This window comes from Ascaphus truei, unplaced genomic scaffold (assembly GCF_040206685.1).
Source record: "Ascaphus truei isolate aAscTru1 unplaced genomic scaffold, aAscTru1.hap1 HAP1_SCAFFOLD_271, whole genome shotgun sequence".
In the NCBI taxonomy this organism is placed as follows: domain Eukaryota; kingdom Metazoa; phylum Chordata; class Amphibia; order Anura; family Ascaphidae; genus Ascaphus; species Ascaphus truei.
The window spans coordinates 435,490-457,575 of NW_027455653.1; the positions used below are offsets into that span (position 1 = coordinate 435,490).

The 22,086-nt window shown below is 59.5% G+C and overlaps 1 protein-coding gene across 2 annotated transcripts in view; it reads right to left on the reverse strand.

The window, feature by feature from the left end:
• The window catches only part of PELO (pelota mRNA surveillance and ribosome rescue factor), a 62,122-nt gene that overhangs the window by 14,627 nt on the left and 25,409 nt on the right, over positions 1-22,086 (reverse strand). For both annotated transcript variants that reach the window (XM_075582899.1, XM_075582898.1), the window contains exons 8-9: positions 15,601-15,647; positions 9,848-9,921 (exon numbers count right to left, since the gene is read on the reverse strand). In XM_075582899.1, the coding sequence (XP_075439014.1) occupies positions 9,848-9,921; positions 15,601-15,647 (121 nt within the window). The remainder of the gene's footprint in view (positions 1-9,847; positions 9,922-15,600; positions 15,648-22,086) is intronic.

A 22,086-nucleotide genomic window follows, 5' to 3' on the forward strand; every position in this document is an offset into this window, starting at 1 on the left:
GGCAGGGACAGAGCTGTGTGAGGGGGGTATCAGCACAGGAATAGCAGAGCGCGCGGCAGGGACAGAGCTGTGTGAGGGGGGTATCAGCACAGGAATAGCAGAGCGCGCGGCAGGGACAGAGCTGTGTGAGGGGGTATCAGCACAGGAATAGCAGAGCGCGCGTCAGGGACAGAGCTGTGTGAGGGGGGTATCAGCACAGGAATAGCAGAGCGCGCGGCAGGGACAGAGCTGTGTGAGGGGGGTATCAGCACAGGAATAGCAGAGCGCGCGGCAGGGACAGAGCTGTGTGAGGGGGGTATCAGCACAGGAATAGCAGAGCGCGCGTCAGGGACAGAGCTGTGTGAGGGGGGTATCAGCACAGGAATAGCAGAGCGCGCGGCAGGGACAGAGCTGTGTGAGGGGGGTATCAGCACAGGAATAGCAGAGCGCGCGGCAGGGACAGAGCTGTGTGAGGGGGGTATCAGCACAGGAATAGCAGAGCGCGCGGCAGGGACAGAGCTGTGTGAGGGGGGTATCAGCACAGGAATAGCAGAGCGCGCGTCAGGGACAGAGCTGTGTGAGGGGGGTATCAGCACAGGAATAGCAGAGCGCGCGGCAGGGACAGAGCTGTGTGAGGGGGGTATCAGCACAGGAATAGCAGAGCGCGCGGCAGGGACAGAGCTGTGTGAGGGGGGTATCAGCACAGGAATAGCAGAGCGCGCGTCAGGGACAGAGCTGTGTGAGGGGGGTATCAGCACAGGAATAGCAGAGCGCGCGGCAGGGACAGAGCTGTGTGAGGGGGGTATCAGCACAGGAATAGCAGAGCGTGCGGCAGGGACAGAGCTGTGTGAGGGGGGTATCAGCACAGGAATAGCAGAGCGTGCGGCAGGGACAGAGCTGTGTGAGGGGGGGTATCAGCACAGGAATAGCAGAGCGTGCGGCAGGGACAGAGCTGTGTGAGGGGGAGTATCAGCACAGGAATAGCAGAGCGCGCGGCAGGGACAGAGCTGTGTGAGGGGGGTATCAGCACAGGAATAGCAGAGCGCGCGGCAGGGACAGAGCTGTGTGAGGGGGGTATCAGCACAGGAATAGCAGAGCGTGCGGCAGGGACAGAGCTGTGTGAGGGGGTATCAGCACAGGAATAGCAGAGCGCGCGTCAGGGACAGAGCTGTGTGAGGGGGGTATCAGCACAGGAATAGCAAAACGCGCGTCAGGGACAGAGCTGTGTGAGGGGGGTATCAGCACAGGAATAGCAGAGCGCGCGGCAGGGACAGAGCTGTGTGAGGGGGGTATCAGCACAGGAATAGCAGAGCGCGCGGCAGGGACAGAGCTGTGTGAGGGGGGTATCAGCACAGGAATAGCAGAGCGCGCGGCAGGGACAGAGCTGTGTGAGGGGGGTATCAGCACAGGAATAGCAGAGCGCGCGGCAGGGACAGAGCTGTGTGAGGGGGGTATCAGCACAGGAATAGCAGAGCGCGCGGCAGGGACAGAGCTGTGTGAGGGGGGTATCAGCACAGGAATAGTAGAGCGCGCGGCAGGGACAGAGCTGTGTGAGGGGGGTATCAGCACAGGAATAGCAGAGCGCGCGGCAGGGACAGAGCTGTGTGAGGGGGGTATCAGCACAGGAATAGCAGAGCGTGCGGCAGGGACAGAGCTGTGTGAGGGGGTATCAGCACAGGAATAGCAGAGCGCGCGGCAGGGACAGAGCTGTGTGAGGAGGTATCAGCACAGGAATAGCAGAGCGCGCGGCAGGGACAGAGCTGTGTGAGGGGGGTATCAGCACAGGAATAGCAGAGCGCGCGGCAGGGACAGAGCTGTGTGAGGGGGGTATCAGCACAGGAATAGCAGAGCGTGCGGCAGGGACAGAGCTGTGTGAGGGGGGTATCAGCACAGGAATAGCAGAGCGTGCGGCAGGGACAGAGCTGTGTGAGGGGGGTATCAGCACAGGAATAGCAGAGCGTGCGGCAGGGACAGAGCTGTGTGAGGGGGGTATCAGCACAGGAATAGCAGAGCGCGCGGCAGGGACAGAGCTGTGTGAGGGGGTATCAGCACAGGAATAGCAGAGCGCGCGGCAGGGACAGAGCTGTGTGAGGGGGTATCAGCACAGGAATAGCAGAGCGTGCGGCAGGGACAGAGCTGTGTGAGGGGGGTATCAGCACAGGAATAGCAGAGCGCGCGGCAGGGACAGAGCTGTGTGAGGGGGGTATCAGCACAGGAATAGCAGAGCGCGCGTTAGGGACAGAGCTGTGTGAGGGGGGTATCAGCACAGGAATAGCAGAGCGCGCGGCAGGGACAGAGCTGTGTGAGGGGGGGTATCAGCACAGGAATAGTAGTGCGTGCGGCAGGGACAGAGCTGTGTGAGGGGGGTATCAGCACAGGAATAGCAGAGCGTGCGGCAGGGACAGAGCTGTGTGAGGGGGGTATCAGCACAGGAATAGCAGAGTGTGCGGCAGGGACAGAGCTGTGTGAGGGGGGTATCAGCACAGGAATAGCAGAGCGTGCGGCAGGGACAGAGCTGTGTGAGGGGGTATCAGCACAGGAATAGCAGAGCGTGCGGCAGGGACAGAGCTGTGTGAGGGGGGTATCAGCACAGGAATAGCAGAGCGTGCGGCAGGGACAGAGCTGTGTGAGGGGGTATCAGCACAGGAATAGCAGAGCGCGCGGCAGGGACAGAGCTGTGTGAGGGGGTATCAGCACAGGAATAGCAGGGCGTGCGGCAGGGACAGAGCTGAAAGGGGGGTATCAGCACAAGAATAGCAGAGCGTGTGGCAGGGACAGAGCTGTGTGAGGGGGGGTATCAGCACAGGAATAGCAGAGCGTGCGGCAGGGACAGAGCTGTGTGAGGGGGGTATCAGCACAGGAATAGCAGAGCGTGCGGCAGGGACAGAGCTGTGTGAGGGGGTATCAGCACAGGAATAGCAGAGCGCGCGGCAGGGACAGAGCTGTGTGAGGGGGGTATCAGCACAGGAATAGCAGAGCGTGCGGCAGGGACAGAGCTGTGTGAGGGGGGTATCAGCACAGGAATAGCAGAGCGCGCGGCAGGGACAGAGCTGTGTGAGGGGGGTATCAGCACAGGAATAGCAGAGCGTGCGGCAGGGACAGAGCTGTGTGAGGGGGTATCAGCACAGGAATAGCAGTGCGCGCGGCAGGGACAGAGGTGTGTGAGGGGGGGTATCAGCACAGGAATAGCAGAGCGTGCGGCAGGGACAGAGCTGTGTGAGGGGGGTATCAGCACAGGAATAGCAGAGCGTGCGGCAGGGACAGAGCTGTGTGAGGGGGGTATCAGCACAGGAATAGCAGAGCGTGCGGCAGGGACAGAGCTGTGTGAGGGGGGTATCAGCACAGGAATAGCAGAGCGTGCGGCAGGGACAGAGCTGTGTGAGGGGGGGGTATCAGCACAGGAATAGCAGAGCGCGCGGCAGGGACAGAGCTGTGTGAGGGGGGTATCAGCACAGGAATAGCAGAGCGCGCGGCAGGGACAGAGCTGTGTGAGGGGGGTATCAGCACAGGAATAGCAGAGCGTGCGGCAGGGACAGAGCTGTGTGAGGGGGGTATCAGCGCAGGAATAGCAGAGCGTGCGGCAGGGACAGAGCTGTGTGAGGGGGGTATCAGCACAGGAATAGCAGAGCGCGCGGCAGGGACAGAGCTGTGTGAGGGGGTATCAGCACAGGAATAGCAAAGCGCGCGGCAGGGACAGAGCTGTGTGAGGGGGGTATCAGCACAGGAATAGCAGAGCGCGCGGCAGGGACAGAGCTGTGTGAGGGGGGTATCAGCACAGGAATAGCAGAGCGCGCGGCAGGGACAGAGCTGTGTGAGGGGGGTATCAGCACAGGAATAGCAGAGCGCGCGGCAGGGACAGAGCTGTGTGAGGGGGGTATCAGCACAGGAATAGCAGAGCGTGCGGCACGGACAGAGCTGTGTGAGGGGGGTATCAGCACAGGAATAGCAGAGCGCGCGGCAGGGACAGAGCTGTGTGAGGGGGTATCAGCACAGGAATAGCAGAGCGCGCGGCAGGGACAGAGCTGTGTGAGGAGGTATCAGCACAGGAATAGCAGAGCGCGCGGCAGGGACAGAGCTGTGTGAGGGGGGTATCAGCACAGGAATAGCAGAGCGCGCGGCAGGGACAGAGCTGTGTGAGGGGGTATCAGCACAGGAATAGCAGAGCGTGCGGCAGGGACAGAGCTGTGTGAGGGGGGTATCAGCACAGGAATAGCAGAGCGTGCGGCAGGGACAGAGCTGTGTGAGGGGGGTATCAGCACAGGAATAGCAGAGCGTGCGGCAGGGACAGAGCTGTGTGAGGGGGGTATCAGCACAGGAATAGCAGAGCGCGCGGCAGGGACAGAGCTGTGTGAGGGGGTATCAGCACAGGAATAGCAGAGCGCGCGGCAGGGACAGAGCTGTGTGAGGGGGTATCAGCACAGGAATAGCAGAGCGCGCGGCAGGGACAGAGCTGTGTGAGGGGGGTATCAGCACAGGAATAGCAGAGCGCGCGTTAGGGACAGAGCTGTGTGAGGGGTATCAGCACAGGAATAGCAGAGCGCGCGGCAGGGACAGAGCTGTGTGAGGGGGGGTATCAGCACAGGAATAGTAGTGCGTGCGGCAGGGACAGAGCTGTGTGAGGGGGGTATCAGCACAGGAATAGCAGAGCGTGCGGCAGGGACAGAGCTGTGTGAGGGGGGTATCAGCACAGGAATAGCAGAGTGTGCGGCAGGGACAGAGCTGTGTGAGGGGGGTATCAGCACAGGAATAGCAGAGCGTGCGGCAGGGACAGAGCTGTGTGAGGGGGTATCAGCACAGGAATAGCAGAGCGTGCGGCAGGGACAGAGCTGTGTGAGGGGGGTATCAGCACAGGAATAGCAGAGCGCGCGGCAGGGACAGAGCTGTGTGAGGGGGGTATCAGCACAGGAATAGCAGAGCGTGCGGCAGGGACAGAGCTGTGTGAGGGGGTATCAGCACAGGAATAGCAGAGCGTGCGGCAGGGACAGAGCTGTGTGAGGGGGGTATCAGCACAGGAATAGTAGAGCGTGCGGCAGGGACAGAGCTGTGTGAGGGGGTATCAGCACAGGAATAGCAGAGCGCGCGGCAGGGACAGAGCTGTGTGAGGGGGTATCAGCACAGGAATAGCAGGGCGTGCGGCAGGGACAGAGCTGAAAGGGGGGTATCAGCACAAGAATAGCAGAGCGTGTGGCAGGGACAGAGCTGTGTGAGGGGGGGTATCAGCACAGGAATAGCAGAGCGTGCGGCAGGGACAGAGCTGTGTGAGGGGGGTATCAGCACAGGAATAGCAGAGCGTGCGGCAGGGACAGAGCTGTGTGAGGGGGTATCAGCACAGGAATAGCAGAGCGCGCGGCAGGGACAGAGCTGTGTGAGGGGGGTATCAGCACAGGAATAGCAGAGCGTGCGGCAGGGACAGAGCTGTGTGAGGGGGGTATCAGCACAGGAATAGCAGAGCGCGCGGCAGGGACAGAGCTGTGTGAGGGGGGTATCAGCACAGGAATAGCAGAGCGTGCGGCAGGGACAGAGCTGTGTGAGGGGGTATCAGCACAGGAATAGCAGTGCGCGCGGCAGGGACAGAGGTGTGTGAGGGGGGGTATCAGCACAGGAATAGCAGAGCGTGCGGCAGGGACAGAGCTGTGTGAGGGGGGTATCAGCACAGGAATAGCAGAGCGTGCGGCAGGGACAGAGCTGTGTGAGGGGGGTATCAGCACAGGAATAGCAGAGCGTGCGGCAGGGACAGAGCTGTGTGAGGGGGGTATCAGCACAGGAATAGCAGAGCGTGCGGCAGGGACAGAGCTGTGTGAGGGGGGGGTATCAGCACAGGAATAGCAGAGCGCGCGGCAGGGACAGAGCTGTGTGAGGGGGGTATCAGCACAGGAATAGCAGAGCGCGCGGCAGGGACAGAGCTGTGTGAGGGGGGTATCAGCACAGGAATAGCAGAGCGTGCGGCAGGGACAGAGCTGTGTGAGGGGGGTATCAGCGCAGGAATAGCAGAGCGTGCGGCAGGGACAGAGCTGTGTGAGGGGGGTATCAGCACAGGAATAGCAGAGCGCGCGGCAGGGACAGAGCTGTGTGAGGGGGTATCAGCACAGGAATAGCAAAGCGCGCGGCAGGGACAGAGCTGTGTGAGGGGGGTATCAGCACAGGAATAGCAGAGCGCGCGGCAGGGACAGAGCTGTGTGAGGGGGGTATCAGCACAGGAATAGCAGAGCGCGCGGCAGGGACAGAGCTGTGTGAGGGGGGTATCAGCACAGGAATAGCAGAGCGCGCGGCAGGGACAGAGCTGTGTGAGGGGGGTATCAGCACAGGAATAGCAGAGCGTGCGGCACGGACAGAGCTGTGTGAGGGGGGTATCAGCACAGGAATAGCAGAGCGCGCGGCAGGGACAGAGCTGTGTGAGGGGGGTATCAGCACAGGAATAGCAGAGCGCGCGGCAGGGACAGAGCTGTGTGAGGGGGGTATCAGCACAGGAATAGCAGAGCGCGCGGCAGGGACAGAGCTGTGTGAGGGGGGTATCAGCACAGGAATAGCAGAGCGCGCGGCAGGGACAGAGCTGTGTGAGGGGGGTATCAGCACAGGAATAGTAGAGCGCGCGGCAGGGACAGAGCTGTGTGAGGGGGGTATCAGCACAGGAATAGCAGAGCGCGCGGCAGGGACAGAGCTGTGTGAGGGGGGTATCAGCACAGGAATAGCAGAGCGTGCGGCAGGGACAGAGCTGTGTGAGGGGGTATCAGCACAGGAATAGCAAAGCGCGCGGCAGGGACAGAGCTGTGTGAGGAGGTATCAGCACAGGAATAGCAGAGCGCGCGGCAGGGACAGAGCTGTGTGAGGGGGGGTATCAGCACAGGAATAGCAGAGCGTGCGGCAGGGACAGAGCTGTGTGAGGGGGGTATCAGCACAGGAATAGCAGAGCGTGCGGCAGGGACAGAGCTGTGTGAGGGGGGTATCAGCACAGGAATAGCAGAGCGCGCGGCAGGGACAGAGCTGTGTGAGGGGGTATCAGCACAGGAATAGCAGAGCGCGCGGCAGGGACAGAGCTGTGTGAGGGGGTATCAGCACAGGAATAGCAGAGCGCGCGGCAGGGACAGAGCTGTGTGAGGGGGGTATCAGCACAGGAATAGCAGAGCGCGCATTAGGGACAGAGCTGTGTGAGGGGTATCAGCACAGGAATAGCAGGGCGCGCGGCAGGGACAGAGCTGTGTGAGGGGGGTATCAGCACAGGAATAGCAAAGCGCGCGGCAGGGACAGAGCTGTGTGAGGGGGGTATCAGCACAGGAATAGCAGAGCGTGCGGCAGGGACAGAGCTGTGTGAGGGGGTATCAGCACAGGAATAGCAGAGCGCGCGTCAGGGACAGAGCTGTGTGAGGGGGGTATCAGCACAGGAATAGCAGAGCGTGCGGCAGGGACAGAGCTGTGTGAGGGGGGTATCAGCACAGGAATAGCAAAGCGCGCGGCAGGGACAGAGCTGTGTGAGGGGGGTATCAGCACAGGAATAGCAGAGCGTGCGGCAGGGACAGAGCTGTGTGAGGGGGTATCAGCACAGGAATAGCAGAGCGCGCGTCAGGGACAGAGCTGTGTGAGGGGGGTATCAGCACAGGAATAGCAGAGCGTGCGGCAGGGACAGAGCTGTGTGAGGGGGGTATCAGCACAGGAATAGCAGAGCGCGCGGCAGGGACAGAGCTGTGTGAGGGGGGTATCAGCACAGGAATAGCAGAGCGCGCGGCAGGGACAGAGCTGTGTGAGGGGGGTATCAGCACAGGAATAGCAGAGCGCGCGGCAGGGACAGAGCTGTGTGAGGGGGGTATCAGCACAGGAATAGCAGAGCGTGCGGCAGGGACAGAGCTGTGTGAGGGGTATCAGCACAGGAATAGCAGAGCGTGCGGCAGGGACAGAGCTGTGTGAGAGGGGTATCAGCACAGGAATAGCAGAGCGCGCGGCAGGGACAGAGCTGTGTGAGGGGGTATCAGCACAGGAATAGCAGAGCGTGCGGCAGGGACAGAGCTGTGTGAGGGGGTATCAGCACAGGAATAGCAGAGCGTGCGGCAGGGACAGAGCTGTGTGAGGGGGGTATCAGCACAGGAATAGCAGAGCGCGCGGCAGGGACAGAGCTGTGTGAGGGGGGTATCAGCACAGGAATAGCAGAGCGCGCGGCAGGGACAGAGCTGTGTGAGGGGGGGTATCAGCACAGGAATAGCAGAGCGCGCGGCAGGGACAGAGCTGTGTGAGGGGGGTATCAGCACAGGAATAGCAGAGCGCGCGGCAGGGACAGAGCTGTGTGAGGGGGGTATCAGCACAGGAATAGCAGAGCGCGCAGCAGGGACAGAGCTGTGTGAGGGGGTATCAGCACAGGAATAGCAGAGCGCGCGGCAGGGACAGAGCTGTGTGAGGGGGGTATCAGCACAGGAATAGCAGAGCGCGCGGCAGGGACAGAGCTGTGTGAGGGGGGTATCAGCACAGGAATAGCAGAGCGCGCGGCAGGGACAGAGCTGTGTGAGGGGGGTATCAGCACAGGAATAGCAGAGCGTGCGGCAGGGACAGAGCTGTGTGAGGGGGGGTATCAGCACAGGAATAGCAGAGCGTGCGGCAGGGACAGAGCTGTGTGAGGGGGTATCAGCACAGGAATAGCAGAGCGCGCGGCAGGGACAGAGCTGTGTGAGGGGGGTATCAGCACAGGAATAGCAGAGCGCGCGGCAGGGACAGAGCTGTGTGAGGGGGGTATCAGCACAGGAATAGCAGAGCGCGCGGCAGGGACAGAGCTGTGTGAGGGGGGTATCAGCACAGGAATAGCAGAGCGTGCGGCAGGGACAGAGCTGTGTGAGGAGGGTATCAGCACAGGAATAGCAGAGCGTGCGGCAGGGACAGAGCTGTGTGAGGGGGGGTATCAGCACAGGAATAGCAGAGCGTGCGGCAGGGACAGAGCTGTGTGAGGGGGGGTATCAGCACAGGAATAGCAGAGCGCGCGGCAGGGACAGCGCTATGTGAGCGGGGTATCAGCACAGGAATAGCAGAGCGCGCGTGTCCTTAGCTCACCGATCTGGAGCACGTGCAGGGCGCAGTGCCAGCGCTTTGGGCGCAGTGTGATTTAGAAGCTGATTTCGGGGCGCGGCCGCAGCTGATGACCCCGGGGGGATAACACCCATCATGTCCCAACATGAGCGGGCGAGCGGAGGAGGGGCCAGCGGGCGAGCGCAGTAGGGGCTAGCGGGCGAGCGCATGAGGGGGCAGCGGGCGAGAGCAGGAGGAGCAGCGGGCGAGAGCAGGAGGGGGCAGCGGGCGAGAGCAGGAGGGGGCAGCGGGCGAGAGCAGGAGGGGGCAGCGGGCGAGAGCAGGAGGGGGCAGCGGGCGAGAGCAGGAGGGGGCAGCGGGCCAGCGCAGGAGGGGTCAGCGGGCCAGCGCAGGAGGGGTCAGCGGGCCAGCGCAGGAGGGGTCAGCGGGCCAGCGCAGGAGGGGTCAGCGGGCGAGCGCGCAGGAGGGTGCAGCGGGCGAGCGCGCAGGAGGTGCAGCGGGCGAGCGCGCAGGAGGTGCAGCGGGCGAGCGCGCAGGAGGTGCAGCGGGCGAGCGCGCAGGAGGTGCAGCGGGCGAGCGCGCAGGAGGTGCAGCGGGCGAGCGCGCAGGAGGTGCAGCGGGCGAGCGCGCAGGAGGTGCAGCGGGCGAGCGCGCAGGAGGTGCAGCGGGCGAGCGCGCAGGAGGTGCAGCGGGCGAGCGCGCAGGAGGTGCAGCGGGCGAGCGCGCAGGAGGTGCAGCGGGCGAGCGCGCAGGAGGTGCAGCGGGCGAGCGCGCAGGAGGTGCAGCGGGCGAGCGCGCAGGAGGTGCAGCGGGCGAGCGCGCAGGAGGTGCAGCGGGCGAGCGCGCAGGAGGTGCAGCGTCTCACCCGTAGAAAGCCCGGTCTGGTTCGTGCTGTAACATTTTGTAGAAATCTCCGAGCGCTTTGATCTCTGTGGCGGCCTGAGACAGAGAGAGAGCTCAGCGGCCTGAGACAGAGAGAGAGCTCAGCGGCCAGAGAGAGAGCTCAGCGGCCTGAGACAGAGAGAGAGCTCAGCGGCCTGAGACAGAGCTCAGCGGCCTGAGACAGAGAGAGAGCTCAGCGGCCTGAGACAGAGAGAGGGCTCAGCGGCCTGAGACAGAGAGAGGGCTCAGCGGCCTGAGACAGAGAGAGAGCTCAGCGGCCTGAGACAGAGAGAGGGCTCAGCGGCCTGAGACAGAGAGAGAGCTCAACGGCCTGAGACAGAGAGAGAGCTCAGCGGCCTGAGACAGAGAGAGAGCTCAGCGGCCTGAGACAGAGAGAGGGCTCAGCGGCCTGAGACAGAGAGAGGGCTCAGCGGCCTGAGACAGAGAGAGGGCTCAGCGGCCTGAGACAGAGAGAGGGCTCAGCGGCCTGAGACAGAGAGAGAGCTCAACGGCCTGAGACACAGAGAAAGCTCAACGGCCTGAGACAGAGAGAGAGCTCAGCGGCCTGAGACAGAGAGAGAGCTCAGCGGCCTGAGACAGAGAGAGAGCTCAGCGGCCTGAGACAGAGAGAGGGCTCAGCGGCCTGAGACAGAGAGAGAGCTCAGCGGCCTGAGACAGAGAGAGAGCTCAGCGGCCTGAGACAGAGAGAGAGCTCAGCGGCCTGAGACAGAGAGAGAGCTCAGCGGCCTGAGACAGAGAGAGAGCTCAGCGGCCTGAGACAGAGCTCAGCGGCCTGAGACAGAGAGAGAGCTCAGCGGCCTGAGACAGAGAGAGAGCTCAGCGGCCTGAGACAGAGAGAGAGCTCAGCGGCCTGAGACAGAGAGAGAGCTCAGCGGCCTGAGACAGAGAGAGAGCTCAGCGGCCTGAGACAGAGAGAGAGCTCAGCGGCCTGAGACAGAGAGAGAGCTCAGCGGCCTGAGACAGAGAGAGAGCTCAGCGGCCTGAGACAGAGCTCAGCGGCCTGAGACAGAGAGAGGGCTCAGCGGCCTGAGACAGAGAGAGAGCTCAGCGGCCTGAGACAGAGAGAGAGCTCAGCGGCCTGAGACAGAGAGAGAGCTCAGCGGCCTGAGACAGAGAGAGAGCTCAGCGGCCTGAGACAGAGAGAGAGCTCAGCGGCCTGAGACAGAGAGAGAGCTCAGCGGCCTGAGACAGAGCTCAGCGGCCTGAGACAGAGAGAGGGCTCAGCGGCCTGAGACAGAGAGAGAGCTCAGCGGCCTGAGACAGAGAGAGAGCTCAGCGGCCTGAGACAGAGAGAGAGCTCAGCGGCCTGAGACAGAGAGAGAGCTCAGCGGCCTGAGACAGAGAGAGAGCTCAGCGGCCTGAGACAGAGAGAGGGCTCAGCGGCCTGAGACAGAGAGAGAGCTCAGCGGCCTGAGACAGAGAGAGAGCTCAGCGGCCTGAGACAGAGAGAGAGCTCAGCGGCCTGAGACAGAGAGAGAGCTCAGCGGCCTGAGACAGAGAGAGGGCTCAGCGGCCTGAGACAGAGAGAGAGCTCAACGGCCTGAGACAGAGAGAGGGCTCAGCGGCCTGAGACAGAGAGAGAGCTCAGCGGCCTGAGACAGAGAGAGAGCTCAGCGGCCTGAGACAGAGAGAGAGCTCAGCGGCCTGAGACAGAGAGAGAGCTCAGCGGCCTGAGACAGAGAGAGAGCTCAGCGGCCTGAGACAGAGAGAGAGCTCAGCGGCCTGAGACAGAGAGAGAGCTCAGCGGCCTGAGACAGAGAGAGAGCTCAGCGGCCTGAGACAGAGAGAGAGCTCAGCGGCCTGAGACAGAGAGAGAGCTCAGCGGCCTGAGACAGAGAGAGAGCTCAGCGGCCTGAGACAGAGAGAGAGCTCAGCGGCCTGAGACAGAGCTCAGCGGCCTGAGACAGAGAGAGAGCTCAGCGGCCTGAGACAGAGAGAGAGCTCAGCGGCCTGAGACAGAGAGAGAGCTCAGCGGCCTGAGACAGAGCTCAGCGGCCTGAGACAGAGAGAGAGCTCAGCGGCCTGAGACAGAGAGAGAGCTCAGCGGCCTGAGACAGAGAGAGAGCTCAGCGGCCTGAGACAGAGAGAGGGCTCAGCGGCCTGAGACAGAGAGAGGGCTCAGCGGCCTGAGACAGAGAGAGAGCTCAGCGGCCTGAGACAGAGAGAGGGCTCAGCGGCCTGAGACAGAGAGAGAGCTCAGCGGCCTGAGACAGAGAGAGAGCTCAGCGGCCTGAGACAGAGAGAGAGCTCAGCGGCCTGAGACAGAGAGAGAGCTCAGCGGCCTGAGACAGAGAGAGAGCTCAGCGGCCTGAGACAGAGCTCAGCGGCCTGAGACAGAGAGAGAGCTCAGCGGCCTGAGACAGAGAGAGCGCTCAGCGGCCTGAGACAGAGAGAGAGCTCAGCGGCCTGAGACAGAGAGAGAGCTCAGCGGCCTGAGAGAGAGCTCAGCGGCCTGAGACAGAGAGAGAGCTCAGCGGCCTGAGACAGAGAGAGAGCTCAGCGGCCTGAGACAGAGAGAGAGCTCAGCGGCCTGAGACAGAGAGAGAGCTCAGCGGCCTGAGACAGAGAGAGAGCTCAGCGGCCTGAGACAGAGAGAGAGCTCAGCGGCCTGAGACAGAGAGAGAGCTCAGCGGCCTGAGACAGAGAGAGAGCTCAGCGGCCTGAGACAGAGAGAGAGCTCAGCGGCCTGAGACAGAGAGAGAGCTCAGCGGCCTGAGACAGAGAGAGAGCTCAGCGGCCTGAGACAGAGAGAGAGCTCAGCGGCCTGAGACAGAGAGAGAGCTCAGCGGCCTGAGACAGAGAGAGAGCTCAGCGGCCTGAGACAGAGAGAGAGCTCAGCGGCCTGAGACAGAGAGAGAGCTCAGCGGCCTGAGACAGAGAGAGAGCTCAGCGGCCTGAGACAGAGAGAGAGCTCAGCGGCCTGAGACAGAGAGAGGGCTCAGCGGCCTGAGACAGAGAGAGGGCTCAGCGGCCTGAGACAGAGAGAGGGCTCAGCGGCCTGAGACAGAGAGAGAGCTCAGCGGCCTGAGACAGAGAGAGAGCTCAGCGGCCTGAGACAGAGAGAGAGCTCAGCGGCCTGAGACAGAGAGAGAGCTCAGCGGCCTGAGACAGAGCTCAGCGGCCTGAGACAGAGAGAGAGCTCAGCGGCCTGAGACAGAGAGAGAGCTCAGCGGCCTGAGACAGAGAGAGAGCTCAGCGGCCTGAGACAGAGAGAGAGCTCAGCGGCCTGAGACAGAGAGAGAGCTCAGCGGCCTGAGACAGAGAGAGAGCTCAGCGGCCTGAGACAGAGAGAGAGCTCAGCGGCCTTAGACAGAGAGAGAGCTCAGCGGCCTGAGACAGAGAGAGAGCTCAGCGGCCTGAGACAGAGAGAGAGCTCAGCGGCCTGAGACAGAGAGAGAGCTCAGCGGCCTGAGACAGAGAGAGAGCTCAGCGGCCTGAGACAGAGAGAGGGCTCAGCGGCCTGAGACAGAGAGAGAGCTCAGCGGCCTGAGACAGAGAGAGAGCTCAGCGGCCTGAGACAGAGAGAGAGCTCAGCGGCCTGAGACAGAGAGAGAGCTCAGCGGCCTGAGACAGAGAGAGAGCTCAGCGGCCTGAGACAGAGACAGAGCTCAGCGGCCTGAGACAGAGAGAGCTCAGCGGCCTGAGACAGAGAGAGAGCTCAGCGGCCTGAGACAGAGAGAGAGCTCAGCGGCCTGAGACAGAGAGAGAGCTCAGCGGCCTGAGACAGAGAGAGAGCTCAGCGGCCTGAGACAGAGAGAGAGCTCAGCGGCCTGAGACAGAGAGAGAGCTCAGCGGCCTGAGACAGAGAGGGCTCAGCGGCCTGAGACAGAGAGAGAGCTCAGCGGCCTGAGACAGAGAGAGGGCTCAGCGGCCTGAGACAGAGAGAGAGCTCAGCGGCCTGAGACAGAGAGAGAGCTCAGCGGCCTGAGACAGAGAGAGAGCTCAGCGGCCTGAGACAGAGCTCAGCGGCCTGAGACAGAGAGAGAGCTCAGCGGCCTGAGACAGAGAGAGAGCTCAGCGGCCTGAGACAGAGAGAGAGCTCAGCGGCCTGAGACAGAGAGAGAGCTCAGCGGCCTGAGACAGAGAGAGAGCTCAGCGGCCTGAGACAGAGAGAGAGCTCAGCGGCCTGAGACAGAGAGAGAGCTCAGCGGCCTGAGACAGAGAGAGAGCTCAGCGGCCTGAGACAGAGAGAGAGCTCAGCGGCCTTAGACAGAGAGAGAGCTCAGCGGCCTGAGACAGAGAGAGAGCTCAGCGGCCTGAGACAGAGACAGAGCTCAGCGGCCTGAGACAGAGAGAGAGCTCAGCGGCCTGAGACAGAGAGAGGGCTCAGCGGCCTGAGACAGAGAGAGAGCTCAGCGGCCTGAGACAGAGAGAGAGCTCAGCGGCCTGAGACAGAGAGAGGGCTCAGCGGCCTGAGACAGAGAGAGAGCTCAGCGGCCTGAGACAGAGAGAGAGCTCAGCGGCCTGAGACAGAGAGAGAGCTCAGCGGCCTGAGACAGAGAGAGAGCTCAGCGGCCTGAGACAGAGCTCAGCGGCCTGAGACAGAGAGAGAGAGCTCAGCGGCCTGAGACAGAGAGAGAGCTCAGCAGCCTGAGACAGAGAGAGAGCTCAGCGGCCTGAGACAGAGAGAGAGCTCAGCGGCCTGAGACAGAGAGAGAGCTCAGCGGCCTGAGACAGAGAGAGAGCTCAGCGGCCTGAGACAGAGAGAGAGAGCTCAGCGGCCTGAGACAGAGAGAGAGCTCAGCGGCCTGAGACAGAGAGAGAGAGCTCAGCGGCCTGAGACAGAGAGAGAGAGCTCAGCGGCCTGAGACAGAGAGAGAGCTCAGCGGCCTGAGACAGAGAGAGAGCTCAGCGGCCTGCGCGCGCGCACACACCTACACACACACACGCACCCGCTCCTACACCTACACACACACCCGCTCCTACACACACCTACACACACACACACACACACACGCACCCGCTCCTACACACACACACACACGCACCCGCTCCTACACACACCTACACCTACACCTACACCTACACACACACACACACACGCACCCGCTCCTACACACACCTACACACACACACACACACGCACCCGCTCCTACACACACCTACACCTACACACAGACTCCTACACACACACACGCGCACACACCTACACGCACACACTCCTACACACACACACACGCGCACACACCTAAACGCACACACTCACACGCGCACACACACACTCCTACACACACTCCTACACACACACACACACACACACACACACACACACACACACACGCGCGCACACACACTCCTACACACACACACACGCGCGCGCACACACACACACACTCCTACACACACGCACGCGCACACACCTACACACACACTCCTACACACACACACCTACACGTACACACCTACACACACGCACACACTCCTACACACAAGCACGCACTCCTACACACACGCACACCCGCTCCTACACACACACCTACACACGCACGCACTCCTACACACACGTGCGCACCTCCACACACGCGCGCACACATCCCTACACACACGCACCCGCTCCTACACACATGCACGCCCTACACACACGCTCCTACACACACACCCGCTCCTACACACGCACGCACCTACACACACACATCCCTACACACATGCACGCCCTACACACACACACGCTCCTACACGCACGCCTTACACAAACACGCACGCGCACGCGCTAACCTTGGTGTCTGCGAGACGCACAGTAACTGCCGGGTCACACAGAACCTCTGTAATAGAGACAGCATTAACTAGCAGCCACTCACCGAGTTACCAGTCAGGGAGTACTAGTTAGAGTAATACAGCACTGTTTACTTGTAAGTACTTGTATCCGGGCGAGAAGCGAGTACCTGTCAGTGAGTACTTGTGTCCGGGTGAGCTGTGAGTACCTGTCAGTGAGTACTTGTGTCCGGGTGAGCTGTGAGTACCTGTCAGTGAGTACTTGTGTCAGGATGAGCTGTGAGTACCTCTCAGTGAGTACTTGTGTCCAGGTGAGCTGTGAGTACCTGTCAGTGAGTACTTGCATCCGGATGAGCTGTGAGTAGATGTCAGTGAGTACTTGTGTCCGGACAAGCTGTGAGTACCGGTCAGTGAGTACTTGTGACCGGACGAGCTGTGAGAACCTGTCAGTGAGTACCTGTCGGTGAGTACCTGTCAGTGAGTACCTGTCAGTGAGTACTTGTGTCCAGACGAGCTGTGAGTACCTGTCAGTGAGTACCCGTCAGTGAGTACTTGTGTCCGGACGAGCTATGAGTACCTGTCAGTGAGTACCTGTCAGTGAGTACTTGTCAGTGAGTACCTGTCAGTGAGTACCTGTCAGTGAGTACCTGTCAGTGAGTACCTGTCAGTGAGTACCTGTCAGTGAGTACCTGTGTCCGGACGAGCTGTGAGTACCTGTCAGTGAGTACCTGTCAAAGAGTATCTGTCAGTGAGTACTTGTGTCCGGACGAGCTGTGAGTACCTGTCAGTGAGTACCTGTCAGTGAGTACTTGTGTCCGGACGAGCTGTGAGTACCTGTCAGTGAGTACCTGTCAGTGAGTACCTGTGTCCGGACGAGCTGTGAGTACCTGTCAGTGAGTACCTGTCAAAGAGTATCTGTCAGTGAGTACTTGTGTCCGGACGAGCTGTGAGTACCTGTCAGTGAGTACCTGTCAGTGAGTACTTGTGTCCGGACGAGCTGTGAGTACCTGTCAGTGAGTACTTGTGTCCGGACGAGCTGTGAGTACCTGTCAGTGAGTACCTGTCAGTGAGTACCTGTCAGTGAGTACCTGTCAGTGAGTACCTGTCAGTGAGTACCTGTCAGTGAGTACCTGTCAGTGAGTACTTGTGTCCGGACGAGCTGTGAGTACCTGTCAGTGAGTACCTGTCGGTGAGTACCTGTCAGTGAGTACTTGTGTCCGGACGAGCTGTGAGTACCTGTCAGTGAGTACATGTGTCCGTACGAGCTGTGAGTACCTGTCAGTGATTACCTGTCAGTGAGTACTTGTGTCCGGACGAGCTGTGAGTACCTGTCAGTGAGTACTTGTGTCCGGACGAGCTGTGAGTACCTGTCAGTGAGTACTTGTGTCTGGACGAGCTGTGAGTACCTGTCAGTGAGTACCTGTCGGTGAGTACCTGTCAATGAGTACTTGTGTCCGGACGAGCTGTGAGTACCTGTCAGTGAGTACCTGTCAGTGAGTACTTGTGTCCGGACGAGCTGTGAGTACCTGTCGGTGAGTACCTGTCGGTGAGTACCTGTCGGTGAGTACCTGTCGGTGAGTACTTGTATCCGGACGAGCTGTGAGTACCTGTCAGTGAGTACCTGTCGGTGAGTACCTGTCAGTGAGTACTTGTGTCCGGACGAGCTGTGAGTACCTGTCAGTGAGTACCTGTCAGTGAGTACCTGTCAGTGAGTACCTGTCAGTGAGTACCTGTCAGTGAGTACTTGTGTCCGGACGAGCAGTGAGTACCTGTCGGTGAGTACCTGTCGGTGAGTACCTGTCGGTGAGTACTTGTGTCCGGACGAGCTGTGAGTACCTGTCAGTGAGTACCTGTCAGTGAGTACCTGTCGGTGAGTACCTGTCGGTGAGTACCTGTCGGTGAGTACCTGTCAGTGAGTACCCGTCAGTGAGTACTTGTGTCCGGACGAGCTATGAGTACCTGTCAGTGAGTACCTGTCGGTGAGTACCTGTCGGTGAGTACCTGTCGGTGAGTAACTGTCGGTGAGTAACTGTCGGTGAGTAACTGTCGGTGAGTAACTGTCGGTGAGTAACTGTCGGTGAGTACCTGTCGGTGAGTACCTGTCAGTGAGTACCTGTCAGTGAGTACCTGTCAGTGAGTACCTGTCAGTGAGTACCTGTCAGTGAGTACTTGTGTCCGGACGAGCTGTGAGTACCTGTCAGTGAGTACCTGTCGGTGAGTACCTGTCAGTGAGTACTTGTGTCCGGACGAGCTGTGAGTACCTGTCAGTGAGTACATGTGTCCGTACGAGCTGTGAGTACCTGTCAGTGATTACCTGTCAGTGAGTACTTGTGTCCGGACGAGCTGTGAGTACCTGTCAGTGAGTACTTGTGTCCGGACGAGCTGTGAGTACCTGTCAGTGAGTACCTGTCGGTGAGTACCTGTCGGTGAGTACTTGTGTCCGGACGAGCTGTGAGTACCTGTCAGTGAGTACCTGTCAGTGAGTACTTGTGTCCGGACGAGCTGTGAGTACCTGTCAGTGAGTACCTGTCAGTGAGTACCTGTCAGTGAGTACCTGTCAGTGAGTACTTGTGTCCGGACGAGCTGTGAGTACCTGTCGGTGAGTACCTGTCGGTCAGTACCTGTCAGTGAGTACTTGTGTCCGGACGAGCTGTGAGTACCTGTCAGTGAGTACTTGTGTCCGGACGAGCTGTGAGTACCTGTCAGTGAGTACTTGTGTCCGGACGAGCTGTGAGTACCTGTCAGTGAGTACTTGTGTCTGGACGAGCTGTGAGTACCTGTCAGTGAGTACCTGTCAGTGAGTACTTGTGTCCGGACGAGCTGTGAGTACCTGTCAGTGAGTACCTGTCAGTGAGTACCTGTCAGTGAGTACCTGTCAGTGAGTACCTGTCAGTGAGTACCTGTCAGTGAGTACCTGTCAGTGAGTACTTGTGTCCGGACGAGCTGTGAGTACCTGTCAGTGAGTACCTGTAAGTGAGTACTTGTGTCTGGACGAGCTGTGAGTACCTGTCAGTGAGTACTTGTGTCCGGACGAGCTGTGAGTACCTGTACTTGTGTCCGGACGAGCTGTGAGTACCTGTCGGTGAGTACCTGTCGGTGAGTACCTGTCGGTGAGTACTTGTGTCCGGACGAGCTGTGAGTACCTGTCCGACAGGTACTCACTGACAGGTACTCACAGCTCGTCCGGACACAAGTACTCACCGACAGGTACTCACCGACAGGTACTCACCGACAGGTACTCACTGCTCGTCCGGACACAAGTACTCACTGACAGGTACTCACCGACAGGTACTCACTGACAGGTACTCACAGCTCGTCCGGACACAAGTACTCACTGACAGGTACTCACTGACAGGTACTCACAGCTCGTCCGGACACAAGTACTCACTGACAGGTACTCACCGACAGGTACTCACTGTGAGTACCTGTCAGTGAGTACTTGTGTCCGGACGAGCTGTGAGTACCTGTCAGTGAGTACCTGTCGGTGAGTACCTGTCGGTGAGTACCTGTCGGTGAGTACCTGTCGGTGAGTACTTGTGTCCGGACGAGCAGTGAGTACCTGTCAGTGAGTACCTGTCGGTGAGTACCTGTCAGTGAGTACCTGTCGGTGAGTACCTGTCAGTGAGTACCTGTCAGTGAGTACCTGTCAGTGAGTACCTGTCAGTGAGTACCTGTCAGTGAGTACCTGTCAGTGAGTACTTGTGTCCGGACGAGCTGTGAGTACCTGTCAGTGACTACCTGTCAGTGAGTACCCGTCAGTGAGTACTTGTGTCCGGACGAGCTATGAGTACCTGTCAGTGAGTACCTGTCAGTGAGTACTTGTCAGTGAGTACTTGTCAGTGAGTACTTGTCAGTGAGTACCTGTCAGTGAGTACCTGTCAGTGAGTACCTGTCAGTGAGTACCTGTGTCCGGACGAGCTGTGAGTACCTGTCAGTGAGTACCTGTCAGTGAGTACTTGTGTCCGGACGAGCTGTGAGTACCTGTCAGTGAGTACCTGTCAGTGAGTACCTGTGTCCGGACGAGCTGTGAGTACCTGTCAGTGAGTACCTGTCAAAGAGTATCTGTCAGTGAGTACCTGTCAGTGAGTACTTGTGTCCGGACGAGCTGTGAGTACCTGTCAGTGAGTACCTGTCAGTGAGTACTTGTGTCCGGACGAGCTGTGAGTACCTGTCAGTGAGTACTTGTGTCCGGACGAGCTGTGAGTACCTGTCAGTGAGTACCTGTCGGTGAGTACCTGTCGGTGAGTACTTGTGTCCGGACGAGCTGTGAGTACCTGTCAGTGAGTACCTGTCAGTGAGTACCTGTCAGTGAGTACTTGTGTCCGGACGAGCTGTGAGTACCTGTCAGTGAGTACCTGTCAGTGAGTACTTGTCAGTGAGTACCTGTCAGTGAGTACTTGTGACCGGACGAGCTGTGAGTACCTGTCGGTCAGTACCTGTCAGTGAGTACTTGTGTCCGGACGAGCTGTGAGTACCTGTCAGTGAGTACTTGTGTCCGGGCGAGCTGTGAGTACCTGTCAGTGAGTACTTGTGTCTGGACGAGCTGTGAGTACCTGTCAGTGAGTACCTGTCAGTGAGTACTTGTGTCCGGACGAGCTGTGAGTACCTGTCAGTGAGTACCTGTCGGTGAGTACCTGTCGGTGAGTACCTGTCGGTGAGTACCTGTCGGTGAGTACTTGTGTCCGGACGAGCAGTGAGTACCTGTCAGTGAGTACCTGTCAGTGAGTACCTGTCAGTGAGTACTTGTGTCCGGACGAGCTGTGAGTACCTGTCAGTGAGTACCTGTAAGTGAGTACTTGTGTCCGGACGACCTGTGAGTACCTGTCAGTGAGTACCTGTCAGTGAGTACTTGTGTCCGGACGACCTGTGAGTACCTGTACTTGTGTCCGGACGAGCTGTGAGTACCTGTCAGTGAGTGCCTGTCGGTGAGTACCTGTCAGCGAGTACCTATGTCCGGACGAGCTGTGAGTACCTGTCAGTGAGTACCTGTCAGTGAGTACCTGTCAGTGAGTACCTGTCAGTGAGTACCTGTCAGTGAGTACCTGTCAGTGAGTAACTGTCAGTGAGTACCTGTCAGTGAGTACCTGTCAGTGAGTACTTGTGTCCGGACGAGCTGTGAGTACCTGTCAGTGAGTACCTGTCGGTGAGTACCTGTCAGTGAGTACTTGTGTCCGGACGAGCTGTGAGTACCTGTCAGTGAGTACTTGTGTCCGTACGAGCTGTGAGTACCTGTCAGTGAGTACTTGTGTCCGGACGAGCTGTGAGTACCTGTCAGTGAGTACTTGTGTCCGGACGAGCTGTGAGTACCTGTCAGTGAGTACCTGTCGGTGAGTACCTGTCAGTGAGTACTTGTGTCTGGACGAGCTGTGAGTACCTGTCAGTGAGTACCTGTCGGTGAGTACCTGTCAGTGAGTACTTGTTTCCGGACGAGCTGTGAGTACCTGTCAGTGAGTACCTGTCAGTGAGTACCTGTCAGTGAGTACTTGTGTCCGGACGAGCTGTGAGTACCTGTCGGTGAGTACCTGTCGGTGAGTACCTGTCAGTGAGTACCTGTCGGTGAGTACCTGTCGGTGAGTACCTGTCGGTGAGTACTTGTGTCCGGACGAGCAGTGAGTACCTGTCAGTGAGTACCTGTCGGTGAGTACCTGTCAGTGAGTACCTGTCGGTGAGTACCTGTCAGTGAGTACCTGTCAGTGAGTACCTGTCAGTGAGTACTTGTGTCCGGACGAGCTGTGAGTACCTGTCAGTGACTACCTGTCAGTGAGTACCCGTCAGTGAGTACTTGTGTCCGGACGAGCTATGAGTACCTGTCAGTGAGTACCTGTCAGTGAGTACTTGTCAGTGAGTACTTGTCAGTGAGTACTTGTCAGTGAGTACTTGTCAGTGAGTACCTGTCAGTGAGTACCTGTCAGTGAGTACCTGTCAGTGAGTACCTGTGTCCGGACGAGCTGTGAGTACCTGTCAGTGAGTACCTGTCAGTGAGTACTTGTGTCCGGACGAGCTGTGAGTACCTGTCAGTGAGTACCTGTCAGTGAGTACCTGTGTCCGGACGAGCTGTGAGTACCTGTCAAAGAGTATCTGTCAGTGAGTACCTGTCAGTGAGTACTTGTGTCCGGACGAGCTGTGAGTACCTGTCAGTGAGTACCTGTCAGTGAGTACTTGTGTCCGGACGAGCTGTGAGTACCTGTCAGTGAGTACTTGTGTCCGGACGAGCTGTGAGTACCTGTCAGTGAGTACCTGTCGGTGAGTACCTGTCGATGAGTACTTGTGTCCGGACGAGCTGTGAGTACCTGTCAGTGAGTACCTGTCAGTGAGTACTTGTGTCCGGACGAGCTGTGAGTACCTGTCAGTGAGTACCTGTCAGTGAGTACTTGTCAGTGAGTACCTGTCAGTGAGTACTTGTGACCGGACGAGCTGTGAGTACCTGTCGGTGAGTACCTGTCGGTCAGTACCTGTCAGTGAGTACTTGTGTCCGGACGAGCTGTGAGT